Source organism: Periophthalmus magnuspinnatus, chromosome 3 (assembly GCF_009829125.3).
Source record: "Periophthalmus magnuspinnatus isolate fPerMag1 chromosome 3, fPerMag1.2.pri, whole genome shotgun sequence".
NCBI lineage: Eukaryota > Metazoa > Chordata > Actinopteri > Gobiiformes > Gobiidae > Periophthalmus > Periophthalmus magnuspinnatus.
Genome location: NC_047128.1, coordinates 24,798,467 through 24,822,632, shown reverse-complemented (window position 1 = coordinate 24,822,632; position 24,166 = coordinate 24,798,467). Strand labels below are relative to the sequence as shown.

The following is a 24,166-nucleotide window of genomic DNA, read 5'->3' as shown; positions in this document are numbered from 1 at the left end:
GTACATGAGCGAACATATTGCAGCAGGTAAGCCATTGTGCCCTTTTCCTCTGCAATTTAGCTTATTTCTGCTGCGTTGAATCTGTCAAGTGCATGTAATTATGACCATTCCATTTCAATACCCATAGTGGAGAAGTATTTCCAGAACAAAAATGTGTCCCAAAGTCAAATAAATGTAATCTGTCGGTGTACATGTATAAGACGGGGGAAAAAAAGGCAAACGACATTAAGTGTGACGCCCCCTGTGGATTCTTTCAGTATGGTGAAATGATGGCCTGAAGCAGAAAAAGAGAACTGTGGCAGTGTCTACTTCCTGAGCAAAAATCTCAAAATGGCCTCTTGGAGACAGAGGAGGAGGAGTGGGAGAGGTCCACACACCTCCTCCTCAGTGGGGCACCATGCACACCCGCAGGCAGGTAATCATGACTTTGTCTAATTCGCCTTATACTCTGGCCATACTAGGTGGTCTTATTACAAAAGTGATTAACGGCAAATCCATTCAGGTCTTCTTTTAGTATAATATATACACGTAGCAATTTTCTTTCCCCGCCATATTTATTTTACTCTCCAATAATCTATTCGCAATCTTTTCTTTCAATTCTTGTGTCAGTCTTGCATTTGCGAAAAGACACCATGTCACCTCCACCCAATACATGATGAAGCATTGTGCTGTCATTGTGTATCAAACATATTGTTACATCTCTAGTAATTATGATGCTGTACTCAATGACAAATCCAAAGAGGAGGTATTATATTTCTATAAGGAATAAGTTGTTAATACATTTAGATTGTCATGTTACCTTTTAATCTTCTGGAAATGTTATATTTGCTTCCCGTGCTAGTCATTATGCTATCACAAAACAACCAGCATGCATTGCGCTAATGAAACTACTGTACATCGCATCAAGTTTGTGAATCAGAGAGCTTCCTGGTTACGTAGATGTGTGGAGTGAGCCTTGTACAAGAGGCATGGGCTCGTACTGTTAACCGTAAGGAGGGCTTGAATAGTGGCAGGGAGAGATCATGAGATTACTCCAACATCCATGGATGACATCTAAAGCCACTTCAGGCATGTTTTTGATGAGTTAACGTTATAACATGATGAAAAATCAATTTAGCATAATACCCCCACTTTAAATCACATACCATCAGAGGTGTTGGGACCCTATGCAATTGTTGAGTGGTGAAGGTAGATACTGAAGCAGAGTATTGTACCATATATATATTTTTAACCACATTTTGAGCAACATAAATGATCTCTTCTAGCAGCATCGTGCTTTGACAGGTCGACTCCTGCCTGTTTCCTCAATGACAGTGAAGACAGTGTCACAAACAGCACTCACAAGACAACACGTGTTTGCTTCATCCATCAGAGCTGATAAGTCCTCCTCCCTGCGCCTCCCTCTAACACTGCTCGACGCACTTCCTTCAATCATTTCTCTCGGTGAGGAAAACAAAAGCAGGCAGATGCCCACAGGGACTGCACATCTGCATACATGTGCGTGTGTCTTTCAGGCTTCATGTACATGTGGGGGTGGACATGCAGATAAGCCTGTAATATTTCTATTTTAGACAGAAAACACTAAAAATGGCTCTTTGGAGATGGAGGGAGGATGAAAAGAGAACAGGGCCTACTGCCAGACAGGAAGCAGCAGGAATCACACAAGATGGTGGCAGTAGGTGGATTTGAGAGGGGGGCGTCTCTTTACAAGATTCCTCTGCACACACGCGTTCAGTCCTTGTTTTCAACTGCTGCGTTGTTTTTGAAGAGAAAATCCGGTTTGGTTTGGGCATGTCAATTTACTTAAAACAGCAAACAAGTCTTTTAGCTACAAACACTCAAAACTGCAGAAAACAGAAGCTGTGTGTTAATAATGGCGTTTCAACAAACTATACAGGATTACTCAAACATCCATGAAGCAATTGAAAAACTACTAGAATTATAGATTTTCTGCTGATGAGTGCTTCTGTTATTCTCTTGATCACACAACTTTTTATCATTTAGAAAAGCGAAACAATACATAATTTAACCATCAGCTCAAGATTCTTAACAACAATGCCTGGAATGGAGTCACATAAGGCTCTGTTCCACCATACCTCTGTTTTGCCCTCTGCGGTGGTGGTGAAGTAGATGGCACTGTGCTGACAGGCTGTGTCCAAACAGACAGGCAGGAGGTGGTCCTGAACGCCGTCTCCATCTGCCACACAACACAATGACACATGACAAAATGAGCAACAATACTGGACTCAGTAGATACTTTACTCTGGTCTGTATGTCTGTTTTGTATCTGATATGTTAAGGCGTCAAAGAAACAAATGGTGTTTTTAAAGTGCTTTTGTGATATCACCTTAGAAGAGCACACTTGCATGGATATTTAAACAACAATTACGTTAGATATTGCAAGATCAAACTGTGGACATCAGCTAATACTTTCTTCATATTACAAAGAAAATGGTTGATCTCAGTCTGATTAAGTGTTATGAAATGAACTCTATTCTATGCAAAGGACTATTTTGTATATTTTTACTATACAATTCTCAAAAAGTATGACTCATCAGTACTACAATTTATTATTATAAGGCTATAAACCTGCCTCTAAAAGTTATAATTTATCCAGAATTGGGTATAGAATGTAGCTACATTTACTTTATTTCTCTAAGACGTTTTCAGACACTCTTGAGTAAAATACTTATACTAATACTACTCTCCTCAACCAACCATTTTCTTCACATTTTTGTGGTAATACCAAATAATTGTTTTGTAATTTCAATTAAACTGACTTCATATTATAAATCGAATGTCACGTCCAGACAATTAGTTTCAGTCAGTCTGGACCAGTACCAGTAGATGCCCAAATACTTTTTTACTCTTTAATTTCTTGGACCACTACTTTGTCCTTCTACTTGCGTTAAATCATTTTGAAGTAACACTATAACCACGTCTGACCATATCCAATCAGAAAAGCAGTAATAATATGTCACTGATTGAGAACATGTTTGCATAATCTTGCTGTTGTCATGAGATAACTGTCACATCATTGACAAATATTTAGACAATGATGTATAATGGTGGCAGCTCCAGTGATGACACAGGACTCGACACAACCTACGCGCCAAGCCGCTTCAAGGCTTCGTAGCATCTGAGCACATTTGAGCGGGACAAGTGCGCCACTCCCAAACAGATGCTGCACCATTTGGAAGGGGAAAACTCAAAAACCCTAATGATGAATGACAGAACAGAACTGAGCGAGGAAGGAACACAAAGATACAGCAGATGTTCAGAGAAAAATAAATGGCTTTACACAATGTTGTTTATGTGTATTTATTTAGATTCTAGAGAGAACATTGCGACTGAACACATGAGGGGTATGATAAAGATTTTCAATAGTATATACTCATTGGTCACTTTATTATTTATGTGCATATAAAGTAAAGCACTTGTTGAAGCGCTTTTGAAGTATCTTTATAGTGTGGTGAATTCCTTTATACCTCTCTATGACTGATGTGTCTTGCCCAAGAACAAAATAAGAGCATTTGAACCCCGACTCTTCAGTGGGTAGACAAAAGCCAAATGTACTGCACCACTGTCATTCCATTTGAAGTGTAAAACTGTCAGGATATCTTGGGTTGTGGGGGATACGTTTAAAAATTGATGATATTGCACATTTTCTTTTGGAAATATGTAACATTTTAATATTGAGTATATAGCCTAGAGGTGATTACAAATAAAATATGACAGAAAACTTGCTGCGTAATCTTTCATAAGAGTATAGGGTGATATTTCTACACTTTCATTGTTTTGGTAAATGGACTGTGTTTTCACGATACAAAAACTTCAAACACGACTTCGATATTAATGAATAGACTCAATACCAATTCTGATGTCATGATGATGAGAAAACAAAATAAATCTTTCTATATCTTTATTTAGACAATAGAATATGATTTTCAACAAAAAAAAATTGTAGTACTTTCTTTTACATTACCATGTGGCGTTATATCTGTGTAATCCCTCAATCGTCCAGGTAGTTCCCATAGTGGTCCATGGGCGTATATTACTCTATTACACTTCAGGTCCATTCAGAAATGGTTCATTTCTGTCTTGAGAATGTGATTTTTTTAGGATTAATACCTGCCCAAATGAGTCTCCAATTTCAATATTAGATTCAGTATTGATTTGCATCTGATCCAAGAAACTTGTAACAACCCTAATGAACTGTGACAATATTGTCTGAATATTGCAATCACAAACCCCCCCCAAAAAAAACAATTCATCCCAACTGTCAATATCCTCACCAAACATGTGAGCCTGGCCACCGTTGGCCAAACTCACCTAAACCTTCATGCCCAAAACTCATTTAAGTTATTGCAATTCTGATTGATTGACTGAAAAATTGTACAGAGCTATAATGGGACACAGATGCACTAATTAAAACCAGGTAAACAAGCACAGGAATGTGGAATTTGGATGCTGTCATTTCTTCGCCTGTTTCCGATTCCTCTTGTCAGTTCAGTGACATGTGCAGGCCTTCTTCCTCTGTGCCACCTGTCTCTTCTTTCATGAATATTCTTTCATCTATCTATTCATCTGTCTGGCTTTTATTCATGTAAAGCTCGTCCGCACACTGACAGTTCCTTCTTGCAAACCACCTCCATTTCCTCTTCGGATGTCCACCATTACTGTCCCACAGCGCACAATAGTGCAAGATGGACCACCAACACTAATACAATTAATATGATTTGCAATAATATTCTCTTTATTATATTACTCATGATCAAATGACAATATGAAGTCAGTTAATTACTTGCTAATAGTGCTAGGCAGGCCATATAGAGAAAATTATATATTGTTTGCATGGGATCCAGAATACATACTTCAATACTTTACAAAGATGTGAGTCTGGTTAGCGGTAAATCTCTGCGAGTTCAAATGGGAGTGATTGACAGGTGGATTAACCAATCAGGGACACGCATGCGCCGTCCACATCAAAACAAATATGGCTATTACAATGAAAAAAGAAAGGGAAAAAAAATTAACAAGGGACTGAAAAACAAAAAAAAACAAGAAACAAAAACAAAAAAAACATTGCAGATCTCAGGGGAATCAATGTGTGATGTACAAAACTCCGAGGTGCGGGAAATGTAATTTTTGTTGTAAATGATAGGTGATCAATGAGCTCACTGAGGTAAAACAAAATCTGATGGTTTCTATTAGATTCTGTTTTCAGACTGAAGTTCAATTTGTTTTCATACCTAACAATTTGGACTGCTCACCTGCAGTCTTCCTCAGAGTGGTCACGTGGCTTGACTGGTCAGCTCATTTACACAAGTTTTGGTGCTGAGAAGATCAAATGAATCTCAGTGGATTAAATGCTATTGTGCTTCTAGCTTGAGATGCGACGAAGGGCAAGGGGACCATACTGATGTCCCCCTGTATAAAACATACTGAGATGTATCACTCTAGATTTACCAGGCAGATATAATGTATTTAAGTATTTAGAGTATCTCGATAACAATAATGACAATATTTTGTCAATACCACAGAAATTTGCTAAAACATATCTTAAGTTGTATTAGTTAAGGTTGTACTAAACAAATGCAAAAAACAGTGCAGAAGTATCACCTTACATCTATTCTATCACAAACAATTTTTGTAGAATTTTTACTCAATGATCTAATCGTAATTTGACCACATTTAATTGCTATCTATAAATGTAACTAAATAATGAGCTTCTAGCAAGGAGCCAAGAGTTGAAATCTAAAAATATAATTTGTGATATAATTAGAAATACACTGTGTGGGCAGGTTCACATGCATGGGGAATCGGGAATCATAGGTGAGCACAGATGAAAATCAATGCTGCACAGACAGTAGAGAAGACAACAGAGTGTCGGAGAAAAGCTTTATAATGTCTTGGCACTTCTGCATTCTGACACATTGGTATTCAGAATATCACACAGCACCAATAACAATGCAAATCACAAAATGCATACGGTGAGACGCTACTAGGAGTCTCATTACAAAACCTATGATGTGCTTTGTGGATACCGTGTATACAGAATGCATAGCAAAGATGTGGCGAGGAACAGTGTACTTTAAAATGAATAAAACATTATACACTAATTCAACAGCACAGAAATCATTACATGTTTACTAGCAAAATATAATTTGGGTTTCTTAAAGCAATAATATGAATAATTTGGGCAATACTTTCAAATCAGTTTTGAGATAAAATGGCCCGTTAGTTTGTGGATCTCCGTGGGTGGGGCCCTACTACTAACACATAATTACAGTTCAGCACTTACTGGCGCACCAAGTTTTCTTCCATCAATAAAGGACGCTTTTGTGTAAGACGTTCTGTGTAATTTGCATCAGATTGCATATTAATATGTGCAAATGCCTATTTCAACTTGGAGCGAGTGGTAAACCCATGGGGAATTGCTCATTTGCATGGAAAGATTTCTAATTGTAAAAAAAAGAATGTTTAGGTTAAATGGCTAGTAGAATATATTTGTGTGAAGAGTGAAGTTAAACTGAACGTTCCACAATTGGGAATTCAACCTATCTGTCTCCATGGTAGCAAGCAGGTGGCACTACTAGGCCAAGTTACAGGTCAGATCTGTGGAGAAGTGACAGTAAGAAAGCATGTTTTTAAGGTATTTTTGAGCAATAAAACACCTGTAATTGAATACAAAGATACAAGATAACTTGCTATAGTGCTGTGGAACAGACAAAGCAATAAGATCTTTATGACAACAAAACAGTTGGTGGACCCTCCTTGAAAAAAGTTACATAGTGCCTCTTTAAAGCTTGAATCATTACTTTAGGTCAGTGTAATACTTGATCCTTGTATTTAGTGAGTGAAGCTTCAATCCCACTTGCCTAGTTGTGACTGAGTGAATATCATGTAAAATAGGCAAAGGACAGGTGGGATAAAAGCATATAGGATAAATGAAGAAGAAATCCTTCACAGAAAGTAAAAGAAATCGGGTGTCGTGTTAGCATACAGTCATAGACATTTAGCATGATGACAGCCTTTCAGTTTTTAAGCCTCACTTCCACACACTCCTCGTGTGTCTCTCTATGTAGATGTCTGTGAGTGTCTGGCCACACAGCAGCCCCCCTCTAATGTATCCACAGAGAGCAGAGCTGACATACTCGGCTGAGGGACTTGGTCGTGCTTTACCTAATGATGAATTATGCATTGGCCGCTGTCACTTTGAAAAATGCAATTACCTCAGTGATAAGGCAGATGGGCCTGTTTTGTCTGGCGTATGCTGTGCATCTATTAAGGGCTTGGCGCTGGAGGAGAGCGGCGAAAACACAAACATGGCTGTGGGTGGACGCGTTAGCATACGCGTCTGTGAGCGAACATGAAGTCACAAATATAGGCCTGAACTTCTGCCCCTTCTGAGCAGTGAGGCAGCTCCTAACGCGCATTGTAGCAGAGGTAGAGAAAAACAAAAACATCACTGTGTTATGGGACGTATTCATCATTTGGATGCAAATACGACAAGTCCAAAACTATTCATCCTGCACTGTTAGAATTCAGAATCTAAATAATGAATTTAGAGAGAAAAAGGTGGCGTAATGCAACAACATGCAATATTTACTGCTTACTTTCAGAAGGTGGTCAGCAGAACACTGTTTAAAACAGTTATGAAAAGGATTTGAGATACTGTGTGGAATTCATCAATACAACTGTGTTATATTGTGTTACAGTACCATGGTTAAAAATCATAAATGTTGATGATATGTCTCCTTTAAGCTTAATGTGTGACCTTTTCAAATATATACAATGTTTGTTCTATCAAATTTTTGTCCAGTATGTTAGGATCTGAATCTGATTAAATGCCTTTCTGCACTTTGTTACACTCTCATCATGTAACTAATTTTCCTGGCAAATCCAGAATGATATCCGCTGTATCTTTTATACAGATTGATATCAGTTGCGTCTCAAGTACAGCCAAACTTGATCGTGGAATCAGATTTGACGGATGTGAAACAAAGGAGCTCATTAGTCACTATTATTTACAAACAAAATCAAATGATTTCACCTCAGAATAACAGAGGGTAGAGCTTCGCTCAATGATTCCGCAGGAAAACGTTTTTCAACCCCCTGCAATAATTTTTTTCTTTTATTTTTTTCGATACAAACAGAACATGTATGTACCGGACTGGCTAATCCACCTATCAATCACACCCATCTGAAAACTGGGATTCAACGGTGGCCAGACTCACATGTTTGTAAAGTATTGCCTGGTGTCCAGAATTGTGTATTCTGGACACCAGGCACGTAACTAGTCCTTTAGGTAATTCACGTCTTTGTTGCAAACAGTCAGTACAAATAATAATAAATACATATAACTGAACAACCTCTGGGGAGTCAGTAATGCTGATTTAACAAATGCATATGCTGCAGCTTGCATACAGATGACCTGAAGTGGTGTGACATACTTGACCTTGGCATTACATGAATATGTGAGATTTCTCCACACCACACAGAACACTGAGAGCTTCAGGCTGAAACCTCTGCATGTGCGCAATGTGTTACAATATTTAAAAGGTTCTGACCTATAGATTTTCTTTCCATTTTTTTGTATTCCTTGACACAGCCAATCTCCTGTGACTAATACTGAGCACACTATTCAGTGTTATTGATTTCATACCAAGACTCCCACGTATTCACTCTCTTCATACTATGCGGTCATATTAATACAGATACCTAATGTAATACTTTGAAAACACAGTGTAGATAAAGCTAGATAAATGACAAAACTGTAACTCTATATATTCATTCAAGCAGGAATGGGTGATACGTTTTTGAACAGACAGATGAGTAAAAATGGAAAGAGAAGAGCTAAAAATATGGCTGTATGATTACAAAATCATACAGCAAATTATTTTAATATTCCAGATAAATACTTTGTGTTATATATTATACTTCATCTTATTATATAGTAATTGTGGGTGTTGCTATGGATTTTAAAAGCTAGATAAGGGTAATTGGCAACAGCAACAAGCCAAATATTGGATATTAGTATTGGCTGAAAAAAATAATAATTAAAAATCTATATAGGACATCCCTACACTCAAGCATGTGGACAAATGTGATGAAGTTTATAGCAAAAGTCTGAATTGTGAAGAATGAAAAATCATGTTAAGTGGTAAGTAATTTCCAAAATAAGTATGAACTTTTTGTCGTCTTGACGGAGCAATCTACTCAAGAGATGTTAAGTAGATAAGAGCTAAATAAATTAACAATGACGTTTGGCACTGTTAGATGAAGAGGACAAATAAAGACTCTCAATCCTGTGAACCAAGGAATTTCTTTTTGTCAGAATGCGGGGTTCCCTATCCATGGGTTTCAGCTTCCTGCTATATGTCACGTTCTGAGGACATTTCACCGTCCTTCACAGACGATCAGCAAACATATGCAAGTCAAGTACTCCATGTGGCCATCCATTTGGCATTCGTTTGTTCACACTCTTTTAGATCATCTGCTCTTTGACATTTAGACCACTGTGGACGAAGAAGTATTTGAGTTGCCCACAATGAGATTACAACTTAACTAAATGATGTGTATGCCTATACATTTGTACTTTAGCCACGCTTTTCAGAATTATTAAAAATTAGGACCATTGCTAGAGATTCTCAGTTTAAAACAAAATATTATCTTTGAATGGAAAAAAATGCTCAAAATGTTGCATATAACAGAAGGATGACAGAAAATCTCTATATTTAAAAGACCCAATCTCACAAATTGATACTGTGACAAACTTCTTCTTGGTTATGAACCTACTCAATGCGACAGAGTAGGGGGAGAAAAAAATGGAGATATGTGGAGAGAAAAAGAAAAAAAAGTCATTGACCCGTGGCATATTTCTTATGGTTTTGCCGTAGTGATGACAAAAACTCCATAAATTATTCCAATGGTAAAATCACTGAATCTCAGAAATGGTCAGGTTTTTAACAATAGAGATATTTATGAAATCCTCCTTGGGCGTTTGTTGAAATTAGCTCAGCAAAAATTATCTAGAGGAGTGGAACAGCAAAAGTTAAATTCAAGTCAAATTTTTTTGTACACATCTTGATTTGCACAAAATGCAACACCGCTGTGCACTTTATTAGAAATTTGTAAAAATGCACCCATTTTTGTAGCAATGAGGAAGAGAAGGAGCGATAACGCCTCAGAATTGGCAATGCATGTAATGTAATGCCTCTTGCGTGGCAGGGCAGGGTGTAGGCGCAGATGAGGGCCGATCATTGCCGCTTGCAGCTATATTTATTATTATCTTTATTGAACAAAAAATCTACCGAATGCTTATATGCAATAGTACATTCCGTTTAAAATAAAAAAAAATATAACATTACACTTTATACCTAGGCATATTTGTAAATATAAATAATATCAAAATGGGTCTAATTTGGTAATGCTGTCCTTTTTGCAACTACATATGTCTTGAGAACTAAATGCCATTACAAATATTATATCAGTAAAAGCTATAATAAAAAAAGCTATAATAAACCCCTCCCCCCCCCCCCCCCCCAAAAAAAAAAAAACAACAAAAAACAAAAAACAAAAAAAACTTCCAAACATGATATTGCTAATTCACTTCAGGTGGTTGGTTAGTTCGCAGAGACGTTTCAGTTTTTCATGACACAGCCCTGATTGTGTCACGTCCGTATCATGGGAAACCACAGGATCTGCAGTCCGGAGATTAAAAAGCACAAGAGATTTGCAGGGATAAATGTAGAGCTGAGTTGAACAATGAGCAGCATTGGCCAAGATTGTTTGGGAGGATAAAATGTTGACAAAAACTGGCTGCATATGTGACTGTGTGGCATTTTGTATTGTGGGAGGGTGCGTGTGAGATTAGCCTGCTGCCGGCCTCTGCTCGGCTACAAGCGTGCAGAGAAGAAAAGTGAAAATTCAAAAGAGCAGCCAGTTCTATTTGGAAACCTTTGATGCAACACGCCTTCAGATACAGAGGAGGCTTAGGCGACACACGCACTGATACAAGAAGAATAATCTGGCCCAACAAAAGTCAAAGTGCTCTTAAAGGGGTATTGCAGAAGTTCGTTTTCGATTTGGGGCCTTTTTTTTTTTTTAACAAACATAAGGGAGACACTCTCTAATGATGTTATATACTGAAATACTCACTGAAATCGACAAAAGATGACTGGCCAACGTCGTTGTCTGTCGGAGGTTTGGATGGCATGATCTCTTCTTTGGTAAAGTATCCATTCTGAAAAATATAAAAAATAAAAATAACCAATATTAATTTACACATTAAATTTAAATAAATGTACAATTTTGAAACTGCCAATCTCAAATTAACATTGTAAATATGAATTTGTTCTTTATAGGACTGAGTGATTATGAATAAAAATAAAATTGTAGATTTTTTCTCAAAAAATTCAATTTTCAATTCGGTTTTCTCCTCCCTCTGCGCTAAAAATGTTCTTCAAACTACAGAATATTGTCAAAACTAAAAAGATTGTATTCAGATTGAGATATTTAACCCATTGGCCATTTGGGGAAATCTTGAAATATGAATGAGATAAAGCATTAAACATGCAGCCCCGATATTTAATTTGATGTCACTAATTTCAAAGCAATCAGCGCTGCATGACCCTGTGTTAAACTTTGCTCCCTGTGACTGCAGTGAGCAGCCTTTCTTGAATTTTCAATACAATTCCCAATGCAAGAAAGTGGAAGAAAAAATAATTTTATTTTTGATATTTTGCCCAGCTCTAGCTCTTTATACTCTGCCTGTAAAATATATAATAAATACAAATAAAATATCAGGTCTGCATTATCTCATATTGGAAATTATCTGGCCTTATCCTTTATATAAGCCTAACTGCTTTTCCAGATGTGTACAAAACTTTTTTCCATCAACTACAAAAGTAAAATCAGATTAAAATTTCTTGCCTCTGGCCTCTGAATAAGAAAACATTTAATTAGATCTCATGGAGTGCAGGTTGTTCTGAGTTTTAATAGACCCTTCATTTTGTTGTGAGAATATTGAGATGTGCACAAAAATATGCACACATTTTAAGGGGTGCTTGAATTTCATTGCAGTCGTTTTAATAGTCCGGAAACTGCAGAAAATGGTGGAATCACAAGTTGAATGATAAAACGATATAACCTTTTCAACTATAAACAAAAAGCAAAGCCCCAAGTCGGTGAAAAACCCAAACAGAATCATACTTGAAGGATACTTGACAAGTATTATTGGTCACAATTGATCAAATATCTGGTGCCTTTTATAGGGAACAAAATATAATTATAGCATTCTCGAGGGAAAACAAGGCTAGAAAAGTATCAGAAAGTCTAGGTTGATGGGACTGTGTTTGCAAGCAAAGGTTGTCTATTTAGAAGTCACACTTTTTATGCCAAGAACCATCTAAGAAGATATTTGGCTTCCCAAGTACCAACAAATATTTAATAAATGCAGAAGACCCAGATGAAACCTGGTAGAGACATATTGGGAGCTATTTGCAATTTTTAGCATATTGGGTATTGGCCTTAAAGTTTCTACATAGGCCAGTGTTTTGTTTGGGCTGACCCATATTGTTTTGTTGGGTTTTTTTTTGTTTTTTTTGTTAAACAAACCTGTGGATGTCTAAAATCCATAATATGAATATGTCTAATGTAGAGCAGTGCACTGTGGACATTAGGATGTTTACAGGAACATTAGAGTCTATAATTAGGGGTAAATTATAAATAAACCCGATATATCTGCCTCCAAAGATCAGCAGAGCTCATCAGTTATTCTGGATTCTGGAAAATAGTTATCGGCCATTAAAAAATCCTCAGTCGATTGATGTACTCAGTGGTAAACATTTTGGAAATATCCTTGGGGCTCATGAAGTAACATTGTGAAAATGTATATATATATACATATACATATATATATATATATATACATACACACATACATATAAAAAACACATTTAGTTATGCAGAAAAAATATACACATTAGGCTTGTCTTTGAAAAGACATGACCGTAAACATGGCAGGCTTGATGGTCTTTCTAAATGTGAGGGGAGAATTAGGGCCTTGTCGATGAGATCAAAATGCCTGGCTCACTCCGGCCGCCCCACAGCAGCAGTGGCCCAGGAGCAACCAGACTGTGAACAGTGGGATCAGATCGGTGCTCAGGAGATTGACTGGTGTAACACGTCATGATTAAAACTGACTAATGACAGAGTGACGGACAGCTGATGAGAGTGTGAAGATGAGAGGATTACTGCCCATTATTCGTCCCTTCTGGTCCTGATAACATATGTGCAACACACGCATCTGCAAACAGTCACAGATAATGACTGTGTGTTATTTGATTTACAAATGAGTATAAACAGAAATAGAGCAGAGGGCATTTTGGTGAGCCGTGTGGACGAAGAAATGGACAGTGAAATTTGTTAAGTTCTTCTGTTAACTTAAGTGTTTTACATAAACAAGACTGAACAATATTAACTAATTAGATCACTGTTTAAATCAATTTATTACTGCTTTTAGAATGATTTTAGTGCACTGAAATCAAGTTAGTGAACATTTTCCGGTACTACTCAGAGTCTGCAGTAATAATCTTTATATGCTTCAGTCCTCCTTAAAAGTTTAAACCAGATTTAGTCTTGGTCTAATTGCATTTCGAGAATAGTAATGTAGCAGTATTTTGACAAGTTTGACAACCCCTGCCAACATAATGATGTAGTATAGCTTACAAACAGTGACAATGAACAAATGTTCATTCTGTAAACTCATGCATAGGAGACAATGTCAAAATGTGCAAGATGCTTTGTTTGTAATGAATAATTAAAGAAACTATGGAAAGCCGTAATAGTTATATTGTGTTATATTACCATTTTTACACAATAAAATGTAATTCAACACAGTACAAAAGTGATTTTTTTTTTTGAGTATTGGCTTTTACTATTTCTGATATAGATTATTCTATTCAGAGCCCTTTTTATTTTTATTTTTTTACTTTTTTGTTTTCATACTAGTTTTTAGTTTTTAGTTTTTAGTATTTAGTATCTGAGTCTTGATATTGATTTTGACAACCCTATTTTAAATACAGGGCTCAGCACTATTATATGTGAGCAGTTCATAGTACAAATGCCAACAGGTCGTCACAGTTTGGCAGAAGTCTTACTATTAATTAAATAGCATTAACTTTACATAGAATCCTCAGTAAGGAACTCTGCAAAAACGATTCATTTGTGAGCCTAGAGGCTGCTACAGTTATAACTGCCATGCTAAATTACCATAAATGAGCTGTGTAAGTAGTCGACATATATTTCAAGTTTCCCTAGTGCTCTTGTTGACAGTGGGAAGTGCACTCAATTCAAAACCTAAAAATAATTGTTTTCTCCTATCCCCAGTGCTTTGTGTGAAAGGCCAATTGCTCGACATTAATCAAGACATGGTGCATTGCATATTTACAAATCAAGTATAGATTAATTTAGACTTTAATTCAATAAAGGCAAAATTAAACTACTATAACAGACTGACTTCTCTACCTCAATTATAAGAAATCGTCGGAATAAGGGGGATGGAGTCACAGAGGGAAAAACAGAAAACAGGAAAAAGTAATTAATGGCCAGTAACCAGTAGCTGTGGCATCGAACTGCAGATCGTAGTGAGGATTAACTAGCTCAGAGGCATGTAGTATTGTTCGGGTTTAGTCATTTATGTCACTTGCTGCTTTATTCACTACTGGAACTCTTACAAGGTTAGCTCTTTTACAGCAGAACTAAACATTAAATCATTTTTTTCACTAGTAAACTGTGTATATGGTGTTTCAATAGCATTATCTACTGTCCCTAGTCATTTTTGGCAACTCCAGTGCAAACTAGGTACACATTTTCAGATCTTTAGCCAAAAATGCCTACATCTAAATTTTTGCTTCCTCCTGCAATTTCCAGTAGTGTGATATTATAAAGGACTGTCCACATTACAAACACAAATTGCTATTAAATGAGATGTCACCACAGCAGAAGATGAAGCCAAATACTGTACATCAATCAGAACTTTACCAACAATATTAAATGCATTTGAAGAAACCCACTTTGAAAAATATATTGTTGTTTTTTTCTATATGTTGGAAGATTGCAAGCATCCACTATCCTCTCGTGTACAGTGGTGATACCTCTACCATCCATCTTCTACAGGGCAAAATAGTTTATTTACAGAGTTTGCTCCTTCTTGGTCTCCGCTCTGCTCCTGCCTCATGCATTCTGTCCCTGGAAGGTCTTTAAGTACACCCCCACAGCCTCCTCCTCGGTCTCTCATTCCCTTTCGGTGATAAGACAGACTAGTGTTCGGATTCAGCGTCGACCTGCAGAATTCCAAGTAGAAACCTCGACAAAGAAACACAGAAGACCTGGTCTGTGCTGTGTCTCCCTGCTTCCCAGAATATTAACTAGTCCTGCAGCACAAGACACCACGATGAGTGCCTAAATTAGAGGCTCTATACATGACCTGCTGAGACTTGGGTTTGTCTTGGATTATTCCAATATCAACATTATATTGCTTTGTGTTTATGATAATGTAATGTACATGCTTCCTAGCCACAATATTTAGTGACACAACCTCATGCCTTACTGTTTTAAATGTTCACTCAAACTCATTGATCCAATTGTCACATATAATCCTTCCACATAAAAAAATATGTCAACATTTTCAGCGGCTGAGTAACTGATTGAGTAGTACCTTGCTGATCCACGTCTCAAATGTTGGCCCCTTGGTCGTCAGGAACAAATCTATAAAAAACAAAGATGAAAGGTTATGGACAAGGCCAGAGATTGATTTCACTGCTCATGAGGTCATTGCATTTCAAAACTTACGTAAACCACATAACTAATAGCTCATTATATAGAGGCTTTGAAGATTGATTGTATCTGAGGGATGATGGAAGATGTTGTCAGAAAAGAAAATGTATAACTTGCAGTATTTGTGTGTGGAGCTCGCGGAACAATGCGTAAAATCGTAAACCTGGTCTCCAGAGCATTAGGTGGTGATGAGGGATGGAGTTCCAGAGAATGCTACCCAACCTCCCACTGGTTTCTAGGTGTCAGTCCCTGGATGTCCCTGAACTGGCTCTATTATACGCTATGTAGATGATTTACTTGCAAAATCAGCACGCTTAGACTTTAGACTTTAGGCACCACTCCAAAATGCTCCAACAATATTGTAGCCCTTTGGATAATGACGGCAATGAAGCCATTAAAGGTTCATCAGGCCATTTTGAGAAAAAAAGTAAAGTACAGATAATGCACTCAAATTACAAAAGATAAATCTTAAACCATGATATGTTATTACATTCCCCATGGGCTCTGGGAGGGGCCTTAAAGACAATCATGCATTATAAATAAAATGTAGTATAGTATATTCCAATTTTCAGTTTTGGATTTAGTCTATGAAAGTATTCCAACTCGAGCATAGGATGGGATGCCAATTACCATGGAAATCCGCCACGTTTGAAGCAGCAGTGTAAAACGCAACCCATTGATGCATTAGCCAAAACAATGTAACTAAGTTTAGTATTTGGCATCTTAAAAGCTCCATTGGTTTAACTTTAAGCTTGAAATTTCTATGATGTGAGACAAGCTCTATTTGGCTTTACTTTTTAGAACAACCAACACTTAAAAAGTTAAGCACAGCATCAGAGAATAATGAGAGAGTTTAAAGTACAAGGATAAGTCCTCTCTGAAACTTTGTGGGTGCACTTGCATGAAGTAGCAGCAGACTTCATAAATGCAAAGCAGATAATGAAAGTATGCATAGATTATGCATATGTGCTTACAGATGTAGGGGGTAATTTGTGCAGTGTGTGTGTATATCCTAAGCCCAGTGGGTGGCGTGCTGATGAGCTTTGTTAATCAGCCAATCAGGCCTCTTAAACAGGATCCAGCCTTGATTGGCGGATTAGCTGCGATGGCAGGGTGTTAGTGAGGGGCCTGTGAAGACGGAGAGCATCTTATCTTGTAAACACTTTGCAATTCGCTGTGGGAAACTTGCTCCTCTCGCTTTAAGTTCACTTTTAAGAGTTCATTCAGCTCAGCCACTACAAGCCTGCTTCATACAATCCAACAGAAAGCACCCCAATGTTACAGTGTCTAGATTGAAGAAGTGAATTAAACTTATGTACCCTTGGGCAGCACAGTATACCTCTTCTTGATGTCTCTATGGGCACCTTGTGGTCCACCAAGGGCAACCTGCTATCTGATCTGTCCTGAGAGCTGACATTTTTAGACACACGTGTTAGAGGTGTCAGGAGTATATGCACATAAAGGGAAGCCAATTCTCAGAGGTCAACTGAACAATCAGGCAATCTAAGTGTGATCTTCTGCAGCCCATTGTCCTTCCCTCTCCAGGCACTGGATCTTCACTGCCCCAAAGAGCTGCAAGCTAGCAATATAAAGCTAACTGCTGGTGCTATCATTCACTTTAACAGTGTTTTACTGTGCTATGGACTTTTATAGCCACCAAGGACTTAGTAAAGAACATGTTACAAAAAAAGTAAAGACATTTAAAACGAAATCCTTCAAGGCACAAATGAACACAAAAATGAGGGATTTTATTGTACAACACTGTAAACGATCCCATTGTTAACCTGTGCCCACAGTTTGCCATTGGGGCAGCAATACTAGATCTTTTATATCACCTTGACCACTCCATGGTGTGAGCTGCTGCAAGTATCATTACTGCAACAATAATCCTGTTAAGCCTGTATGACTGATGTTGACCAACAGTTATCCGTCACATAATCCTATCAAAACTAGTGCACAGGATGGAAACAGAGGACTTTGTATGGCCACTGCCAGAACTGCCTTACTTTCTCTCCAAATACTGACAATCCTGACCTAGCACTGAATTGATACTTCAGCTACAAGCAAAGACATCGACAGAAAAGGCATTAACTAATAGAGCTGTCACCCTCCAGCGCTCAGGTAGATGCATATATAATAGAGGTGTACAACAGTGGTTGTGTGGGAAGGGGGTGGTTGCATAACAGCACCTGGGATTCAGGGCTCTAAGTGGTATGTCATGTAGTCGGATAATTAAAGACATGCGTGTGCTGAGAAGATAGGTAGAATGGGAGGGAGGAAAGACGTCCTGATTTTCAAGGTGCACGCACAGACTAAATCTCTTCAAAAAATCAGGTCACTAGAAATAGCTAATCCTTTATTTATGAAAGAAGCAATAAGGTCGTTTTCAAAATGCTATTTTCTGTGAAATGTCTAAAATGTTCAATATAATAAGAAGAGGGTTGACTTCTACGTCTAATTATTAGGTCTTTCTGTAACCGATTTTAAAGTGTGATAAATTCCTTAAGTAAATATAAACAATAATAATAATAATAATAATACTGAAACAAATTTATGCCACTAAAACAATAATCCAAAAGCATTTTTATACCACAAAAACTATTCTAAATCTACAATATTGTTAGAAAATCATGAGCTGTAATAAATAAACAGCAGAATAAAACACTTTAGTCGTTTGTTTGCATCTTTAATGAGTCATAGAAATTATTAATTCAACCTTGTACGGCTTAAATCTTACCACATAGGCAAAAAATAACCAAAAACATCCGAGTAGTGCAAAGAAACTGCACACACGATAAATGCTGAGCCCCCCAAAAAATACTGTTCCAGCCTTCATATATAACAATGTCGTACATGTTGGAAAAATGGTTTTCGGGGAATAACCTGCTTTAGGGGAATTGTATCATTGACAAAGTAGTTTCAAGATTAGCGTAAATTGCGTAAATTCTCTGTTGCAATATATTGTGCTTCAGAATCTGTATGGTGACAGGTCTACCCATTTGTAGACCATCTACAGCTTGCCTAAAAAAATTGATTGTTATATGTTATTTCAATCTGCATACGACTTTGTCAGGTTGTGCACTGTTCAATCATCTTCAATCAGCCATCCCTTTCACACTAACGCAATAATTACAAGTGCGTCGGTAGCTAATAACATGCTGCTAATGGGCATGACTAACATAGCTCAAATATGGAAACCAACAGCACAACAAGGTAAACTGACAGCGACAACAGGCGGAGATGAGCTGTGACTGGTGAGGGTGTGCATGTGCCAGGATAGAAAAAAAAAACGCACGGATTTACCAATTAGCACACATCAAAGACTGCAGATGCGTCTTTTGTCTTCTATGAGGCAACTGGAGAGAAGAATGATCCCAGAATGGATGGTTATAGATATGGTGTGTTATGAGATTTTTTTTTTTTTTTTTGAGCAGATATGATATTTGATATTTGTCTTCCTGCTTTTGCGGATAATTGATATTTGCATTAAGATGTTTAAATCAGTTACAAAGCCCCAGAAAAATTATGTTTTGATCAATTTTGAAAAAAACAAAACAAACAAAAACAAAAAAACTATTTGGGTCATAAAATATTATATGTATTAGGTTACCTTTTTTGTCTAATTACTTAATGGTCTATGTGAAAAGACAAATCTCATGCACCAAGGAGGACAAACTGCGAATGATACATGGGCATACAGAGACAAAAGTGCATTTGCCCACCGATCAAAGGTTGGTGGTTCAAATCCCGCTTTCGACATCTATATCATTGGTTGAGCGGTCAGATCCACTGGCTCACAGGTTGGCAGTGTGATTCCAGCTTCCACAGATGAATGCCATCATGTCTTTGGGCAAGACACTTATCCCAACTCGCCCCCAATGTCTGTGTACACTGGTGGCATGAGTGTGTCTTGAGAGGTAGAAAATCGCTACATAAAATGTGACCAAATACTGGCAAAATTTTCAGTCTCAGCAAGACACCAATAACTGGGAGACCCTTTCTATATTACCAATACCAATCTTGGAACTCATGTCTGATTGTTTGATTTTCTAATTTTCTATTGGTTAAAGCGGCAGTTTTGCTAAGCCCTTCGACGTGACTACTGTTATGATTTTGGGCTATACAAAAATAATTATGAATGGGTGATACAGATTGTTCATTGCTGTGTGGAGTTTGGATGTTTGCAGACATGTTTACATGCAGGAACAATAAAGCAGGCTTGAAATTTCCTGTTCAAAGAGGAATAAAAATGCAACTTGGATATATCATGGAAAGGTTAGTAAGCAGGTAGGATAGTTTGGGTGTTTTGTATAAGTACTCCAGTTATCAAGCCATGAGAATTTTACCTTTTGAAACTTATGGGCCCAAAAACTTTCCAATTAAACATAGGCTAACTTGAGTTAATGTTTTGAAAGAAAGGGTGAAAAAGTGCAGGGTGATGAGTGGTGCTTGAGCTATTCATAGACTCTCCATCAGATTTGTTAAGGGGATTGGAAGCAATTTGAAGGGCCTCCGCAGACGGCTGGACTCGAAAAGCATTATGTCTCTCTATTCCATTATGTAGAGACGCAGTGTGGGGATAAAGAGTGGGTTTCCTATTAGCCTCTGTATAAACAGAGGGTGATGCTCGCTGGGTGCTAAGCCTTGGGAGGGAGACAGGTCTCTGACACTGAAGGAGCAAGGGTAGTCCATACATGCTTTCTCTTTCTATCTTCTTGCTTTATCTGGTTTGCTCTTTTTATGTGAAGTTATCTTGGTCTACTGCAAATCAAGACACGTAGGATTATAAAGTAAGTAAGTAATAATCACTCCACAGAATCTGCAAATTGTCTTTTTATTGAAAAAGTTAAAGGCCTTCTTGACAACAGTAATTGTGTAGGTGCTGTTTTTTTAGATCTCAAGAAGATCTAAAAAAAACAGCTTTTTTTTTTTTAGATCTTCTTGTCAATCACAAACACAGTCAATCACAAAATTCTTATGTCCAAATTAACAAATTTTAACTTTTCTGGTCACTTGGGACTCATATTTGGAATAGTCTTCCTCTGACAATAACAGAATGTTCATCTCTGTCCACATTCAAACTGCACCTTAAACTGTGGCTGAAGGAAAACCAGGTCTGTGAGCACTTTTAGCTGCTTTTATTGTATTTTTGTAATGTCTATGTTGTATTTGTTGTCTGTGTACCTGCCTAGGGACAACAGATGGAAATTAGTAGTAAAGGAGCTAAAGTATCGTTCAGATATATCAAAAGCAAACACATTCGAAATTCAGTTATCGTTACATTAAAGTCTCCTTCCAGCAGAAAAATGAAGCACAGAGTCTTTAATTAGAGACCAAATATCTCAGTAGTCTCAGCACTTGCCATTTTGTGCTGTAGATATGTCTCCCCAATATAATGTTAGAAATAAGTTTCTCATAAAGTGTAAATTAGCTTAACGTAAATAATGCTCATTTACCACATGGCATTCGGAATGATCTTGAATATACCATAAATAAATACAGTTAGTACATAAAAAGTAATACAAATTAATACATAGGTTTGAAGTGAAGTAAAAATTATTTGTTCTATTATATTTAGTATCATTAATGGTAAATGGTAAATGGTCACATTTTTAACTAACACTCTACCAAGTGAGCTAATGTCGCTTAGTAAATTTCAGTGTCAACATATTTTATTAATTTCTGCAACCACATCCTGTTTAAAAGTGCCATTTTGAGGATTTTTTGAGTATATAGTTTGTTTTGAATTGGTAATTTGTATGGCAACATCAACACCCATGGGCAAGTATTATTCACATTTTTTTTTTCCACATTCAAACGGCCAGTTAAAATGCAATGCCTCATTATGCTATAGCTGTGACAGAAGATACATTTTTCTTGAAGATTTCTCTTTCTATTTTATTCAAGACCATAATTAAAACAATATCGGTGCAAAGCTAAAGTGCCAGAAGAGTGAGGAAGAGAAAACGCTGGTTTGTAGAAACGTAGCTAATTACTCTGTTCACACCAACCCACCGGTTCTCTCCACTACACTACAGTCATGTGCACCCACCCACACACTCGCCTTTTCTGATGTCCTTTGCCTGCAGCTTTGTGGAAACTGTTAGCCTTATCAATGTTCAGTAAAATGAGCAGTCATTTCATTGTGCCAACCTATGCTCACAAACACCCAATTAGCGACTTATTAGCTGCAAGTTTGTGCTTTCATAAAGGCCAGCAGGAAAGTGTTTCAAGAGAGGCACAGCAGGGACTCTGCGGAAGTGTGATCAGCATCTCAGACACGTATGGATTTAGTATGCACAACCTTTCTCATCTGATTAAAAATACATCATACATGCTGCGCTGCGCAGTATAGTTGTAAAACAGCATTCATAATGGGGAGCAGCAACTCAATCACCAGAGTTTCAATGTGTAAGGTAAAGATGATAAAAGATATGCAGATTATACACATTTTTATGCAATTCACTTTTTTTCAAATATTTCAGTGATACTTTCTCACTGTTATCAGTATCAGGGAGTCAATGCATTTGCTACACAATACAATACTTACAACATGCATCAATTTGTGTGTCTGAGAACCTTGATCTAACCCTATTACTGTCATGATCCTGGTTTGTCTGTCTTTTTTTTTAGCTGTTTTTCCTGCCTGGTCACGTGTCTGAATCTGGAGCTGGGGCAGAGAGCTGCTCCTCCCGTGCACACCTGGAGCTAATTCCCAATCAGCCACACCTGGGGAGAATAAGAGGAGCCAGGACCTGACACTCTGCACCAGATCGTCCACGTACCTGAGTGGTATTTCGCTTGGCTCTGTTCTTGTTGGTCCCTGTCTTGTTTTTCACTCTTGGACATTCTTCCCTCCACCAGATCCCGCTCCCTGGACCTGCTCTGCTCTCCTGCCTCAGACCTAACTCAACTCTGCCGGTACAGTTCGTTCTGCCTCAGACTCTGCTCCACGCGTCTTGCCCCCTGGACCCGCCCTGCTCTCCTGTCCCGGCCCCAGCTCTCCCCTGCCGGTACTGTCCGCCCTGTTCCCGTCTCCGCTCCGCACGCCCTGCTCCCGGACCACGACCCACGCCCTGTTCCACTTTTGTAAATAAACATTCTAAACCTTCCCCCCGAGTCCTGTATCTTTGGTCGCCCCTTGTGCCGAGCGTTACAACAATTACATAGTTTCTAAGCAGCTAGAGGCTATGTAGTCGTAGACCCATTCAATAAATGTAGCCTACATATTGGTCAGGTCAGGTGATAACAAGTATGCCAAGTATCTCTCACTGCGAGTGGAAGGCACTCTCATATAGCCTTGAGCACTCCACTACTTGTTTGATAGTTAAGACATGAAGGGCTAAGTTCACGTTCAACCGTCTTCATTAACATACATACAGGTCAGCCTGGGGGAAAGCATGGGAACTTGAGATGTTATTTCATCAGTGTGTGACCAAATGAACAAATAATGGACTAAACCCAATATGAATCGGAAACATAGTTATTGCAGATACAAAGGTACTACGATATAAGACATGAAATATTACACATAAAGAAGGCTAAGGTACACTTTATCATCCTTGTTGTGAAATGTATCCTCTGCATTTGAATCCATCCTTCAATGCCACTGCGACAAATTGTAAGGAGCATTGGGCGCCGCAGAGCTACACCTGGGCACCCATCTCCAGATTTTGAGCTAGGCTTGGTCAGGACTATCTTAGCTGAAGGATTTGACCTACTGTGCATGTTTTGGGTTGCAGGGGGAAACCAAGCTCAGGGAAAAACATGCTAATTCTCAAGCCTTCTTGCTGTGAGGTATGAGTGTTATCCACTCTGCCACTGTAAAATACAAAAGTATTTGTTTTTTAGCATGGCTCTTTGCTGGTGGCCTGCTCCTCCATTGCCATTATCTCCTAAAATCAACCACTGGCTCTTACAATATTATCTCTCCCCCCCTAGTATGAGCACAAGTCTGTAGAGCATTATTATGCAGAGCGGACAGGAGCTGACAGCCTGCACTGTGGACTCTGCATTACTGTCTTTGCTGCTGTGTATCTTTGCTTGTACCCTGTCACACACCATCAGTGGCATCTCCTTCGAGCCACTGGGACATGAGTGTAACAGTAAGACAGTACAAACCTGCGCAATGAAAAGTGCATGACTGAAAATCCTGGGCGGCAAAGTCGAGGAGGTAAAAAGTGCACTAGAGATAAAGCAGAAGGAGAGAGCCATAAGGCAGACAGACAGACAGGGCCAACGTTCCTCACTGAGCTTTTAATGCCCTGCAGCAGGTTGTTTGTTAGCCTGTTACTCAGCAAACAAGCACAGACCTCTATCGCTG

At 38.1% G+C, this 24,166-nt stretch overlaps 1 protein-coding gene across 1 annotated transcript in view; it reads right to left on the bottom strand.

Moving 5' to 3' along the window:
* The window catches only part of itfg1 (integrin alpha FG-GAP repeat containing 1), a 114,005-nt gene that overhangs the window by 80,269 nt on the left and 9,570 nt on the right, over positions 1 to 24,166 (bottom strand). Inside the window, exons 7-9 of the mRNA XM_033988909.2 lie at positions 15,725 to 15,774; positions 11,164 to 11,248; positions 2,097 to 2,197 (exon numbers count right to left, since the gene is read on the bottom strand). Coding sequence (XP_033844800.1) covers positions 2,097 to 2,197; positions 11,164 to 11,248; positions 15,725 to 15,774 — 236 coding nt within the window. The remainder of the gene's footprint in view (positions 1 to 2,096; positions 2,198 to 11,163; positions 11,249 to 15,724; positions 15,775 to 24,166) is intronic.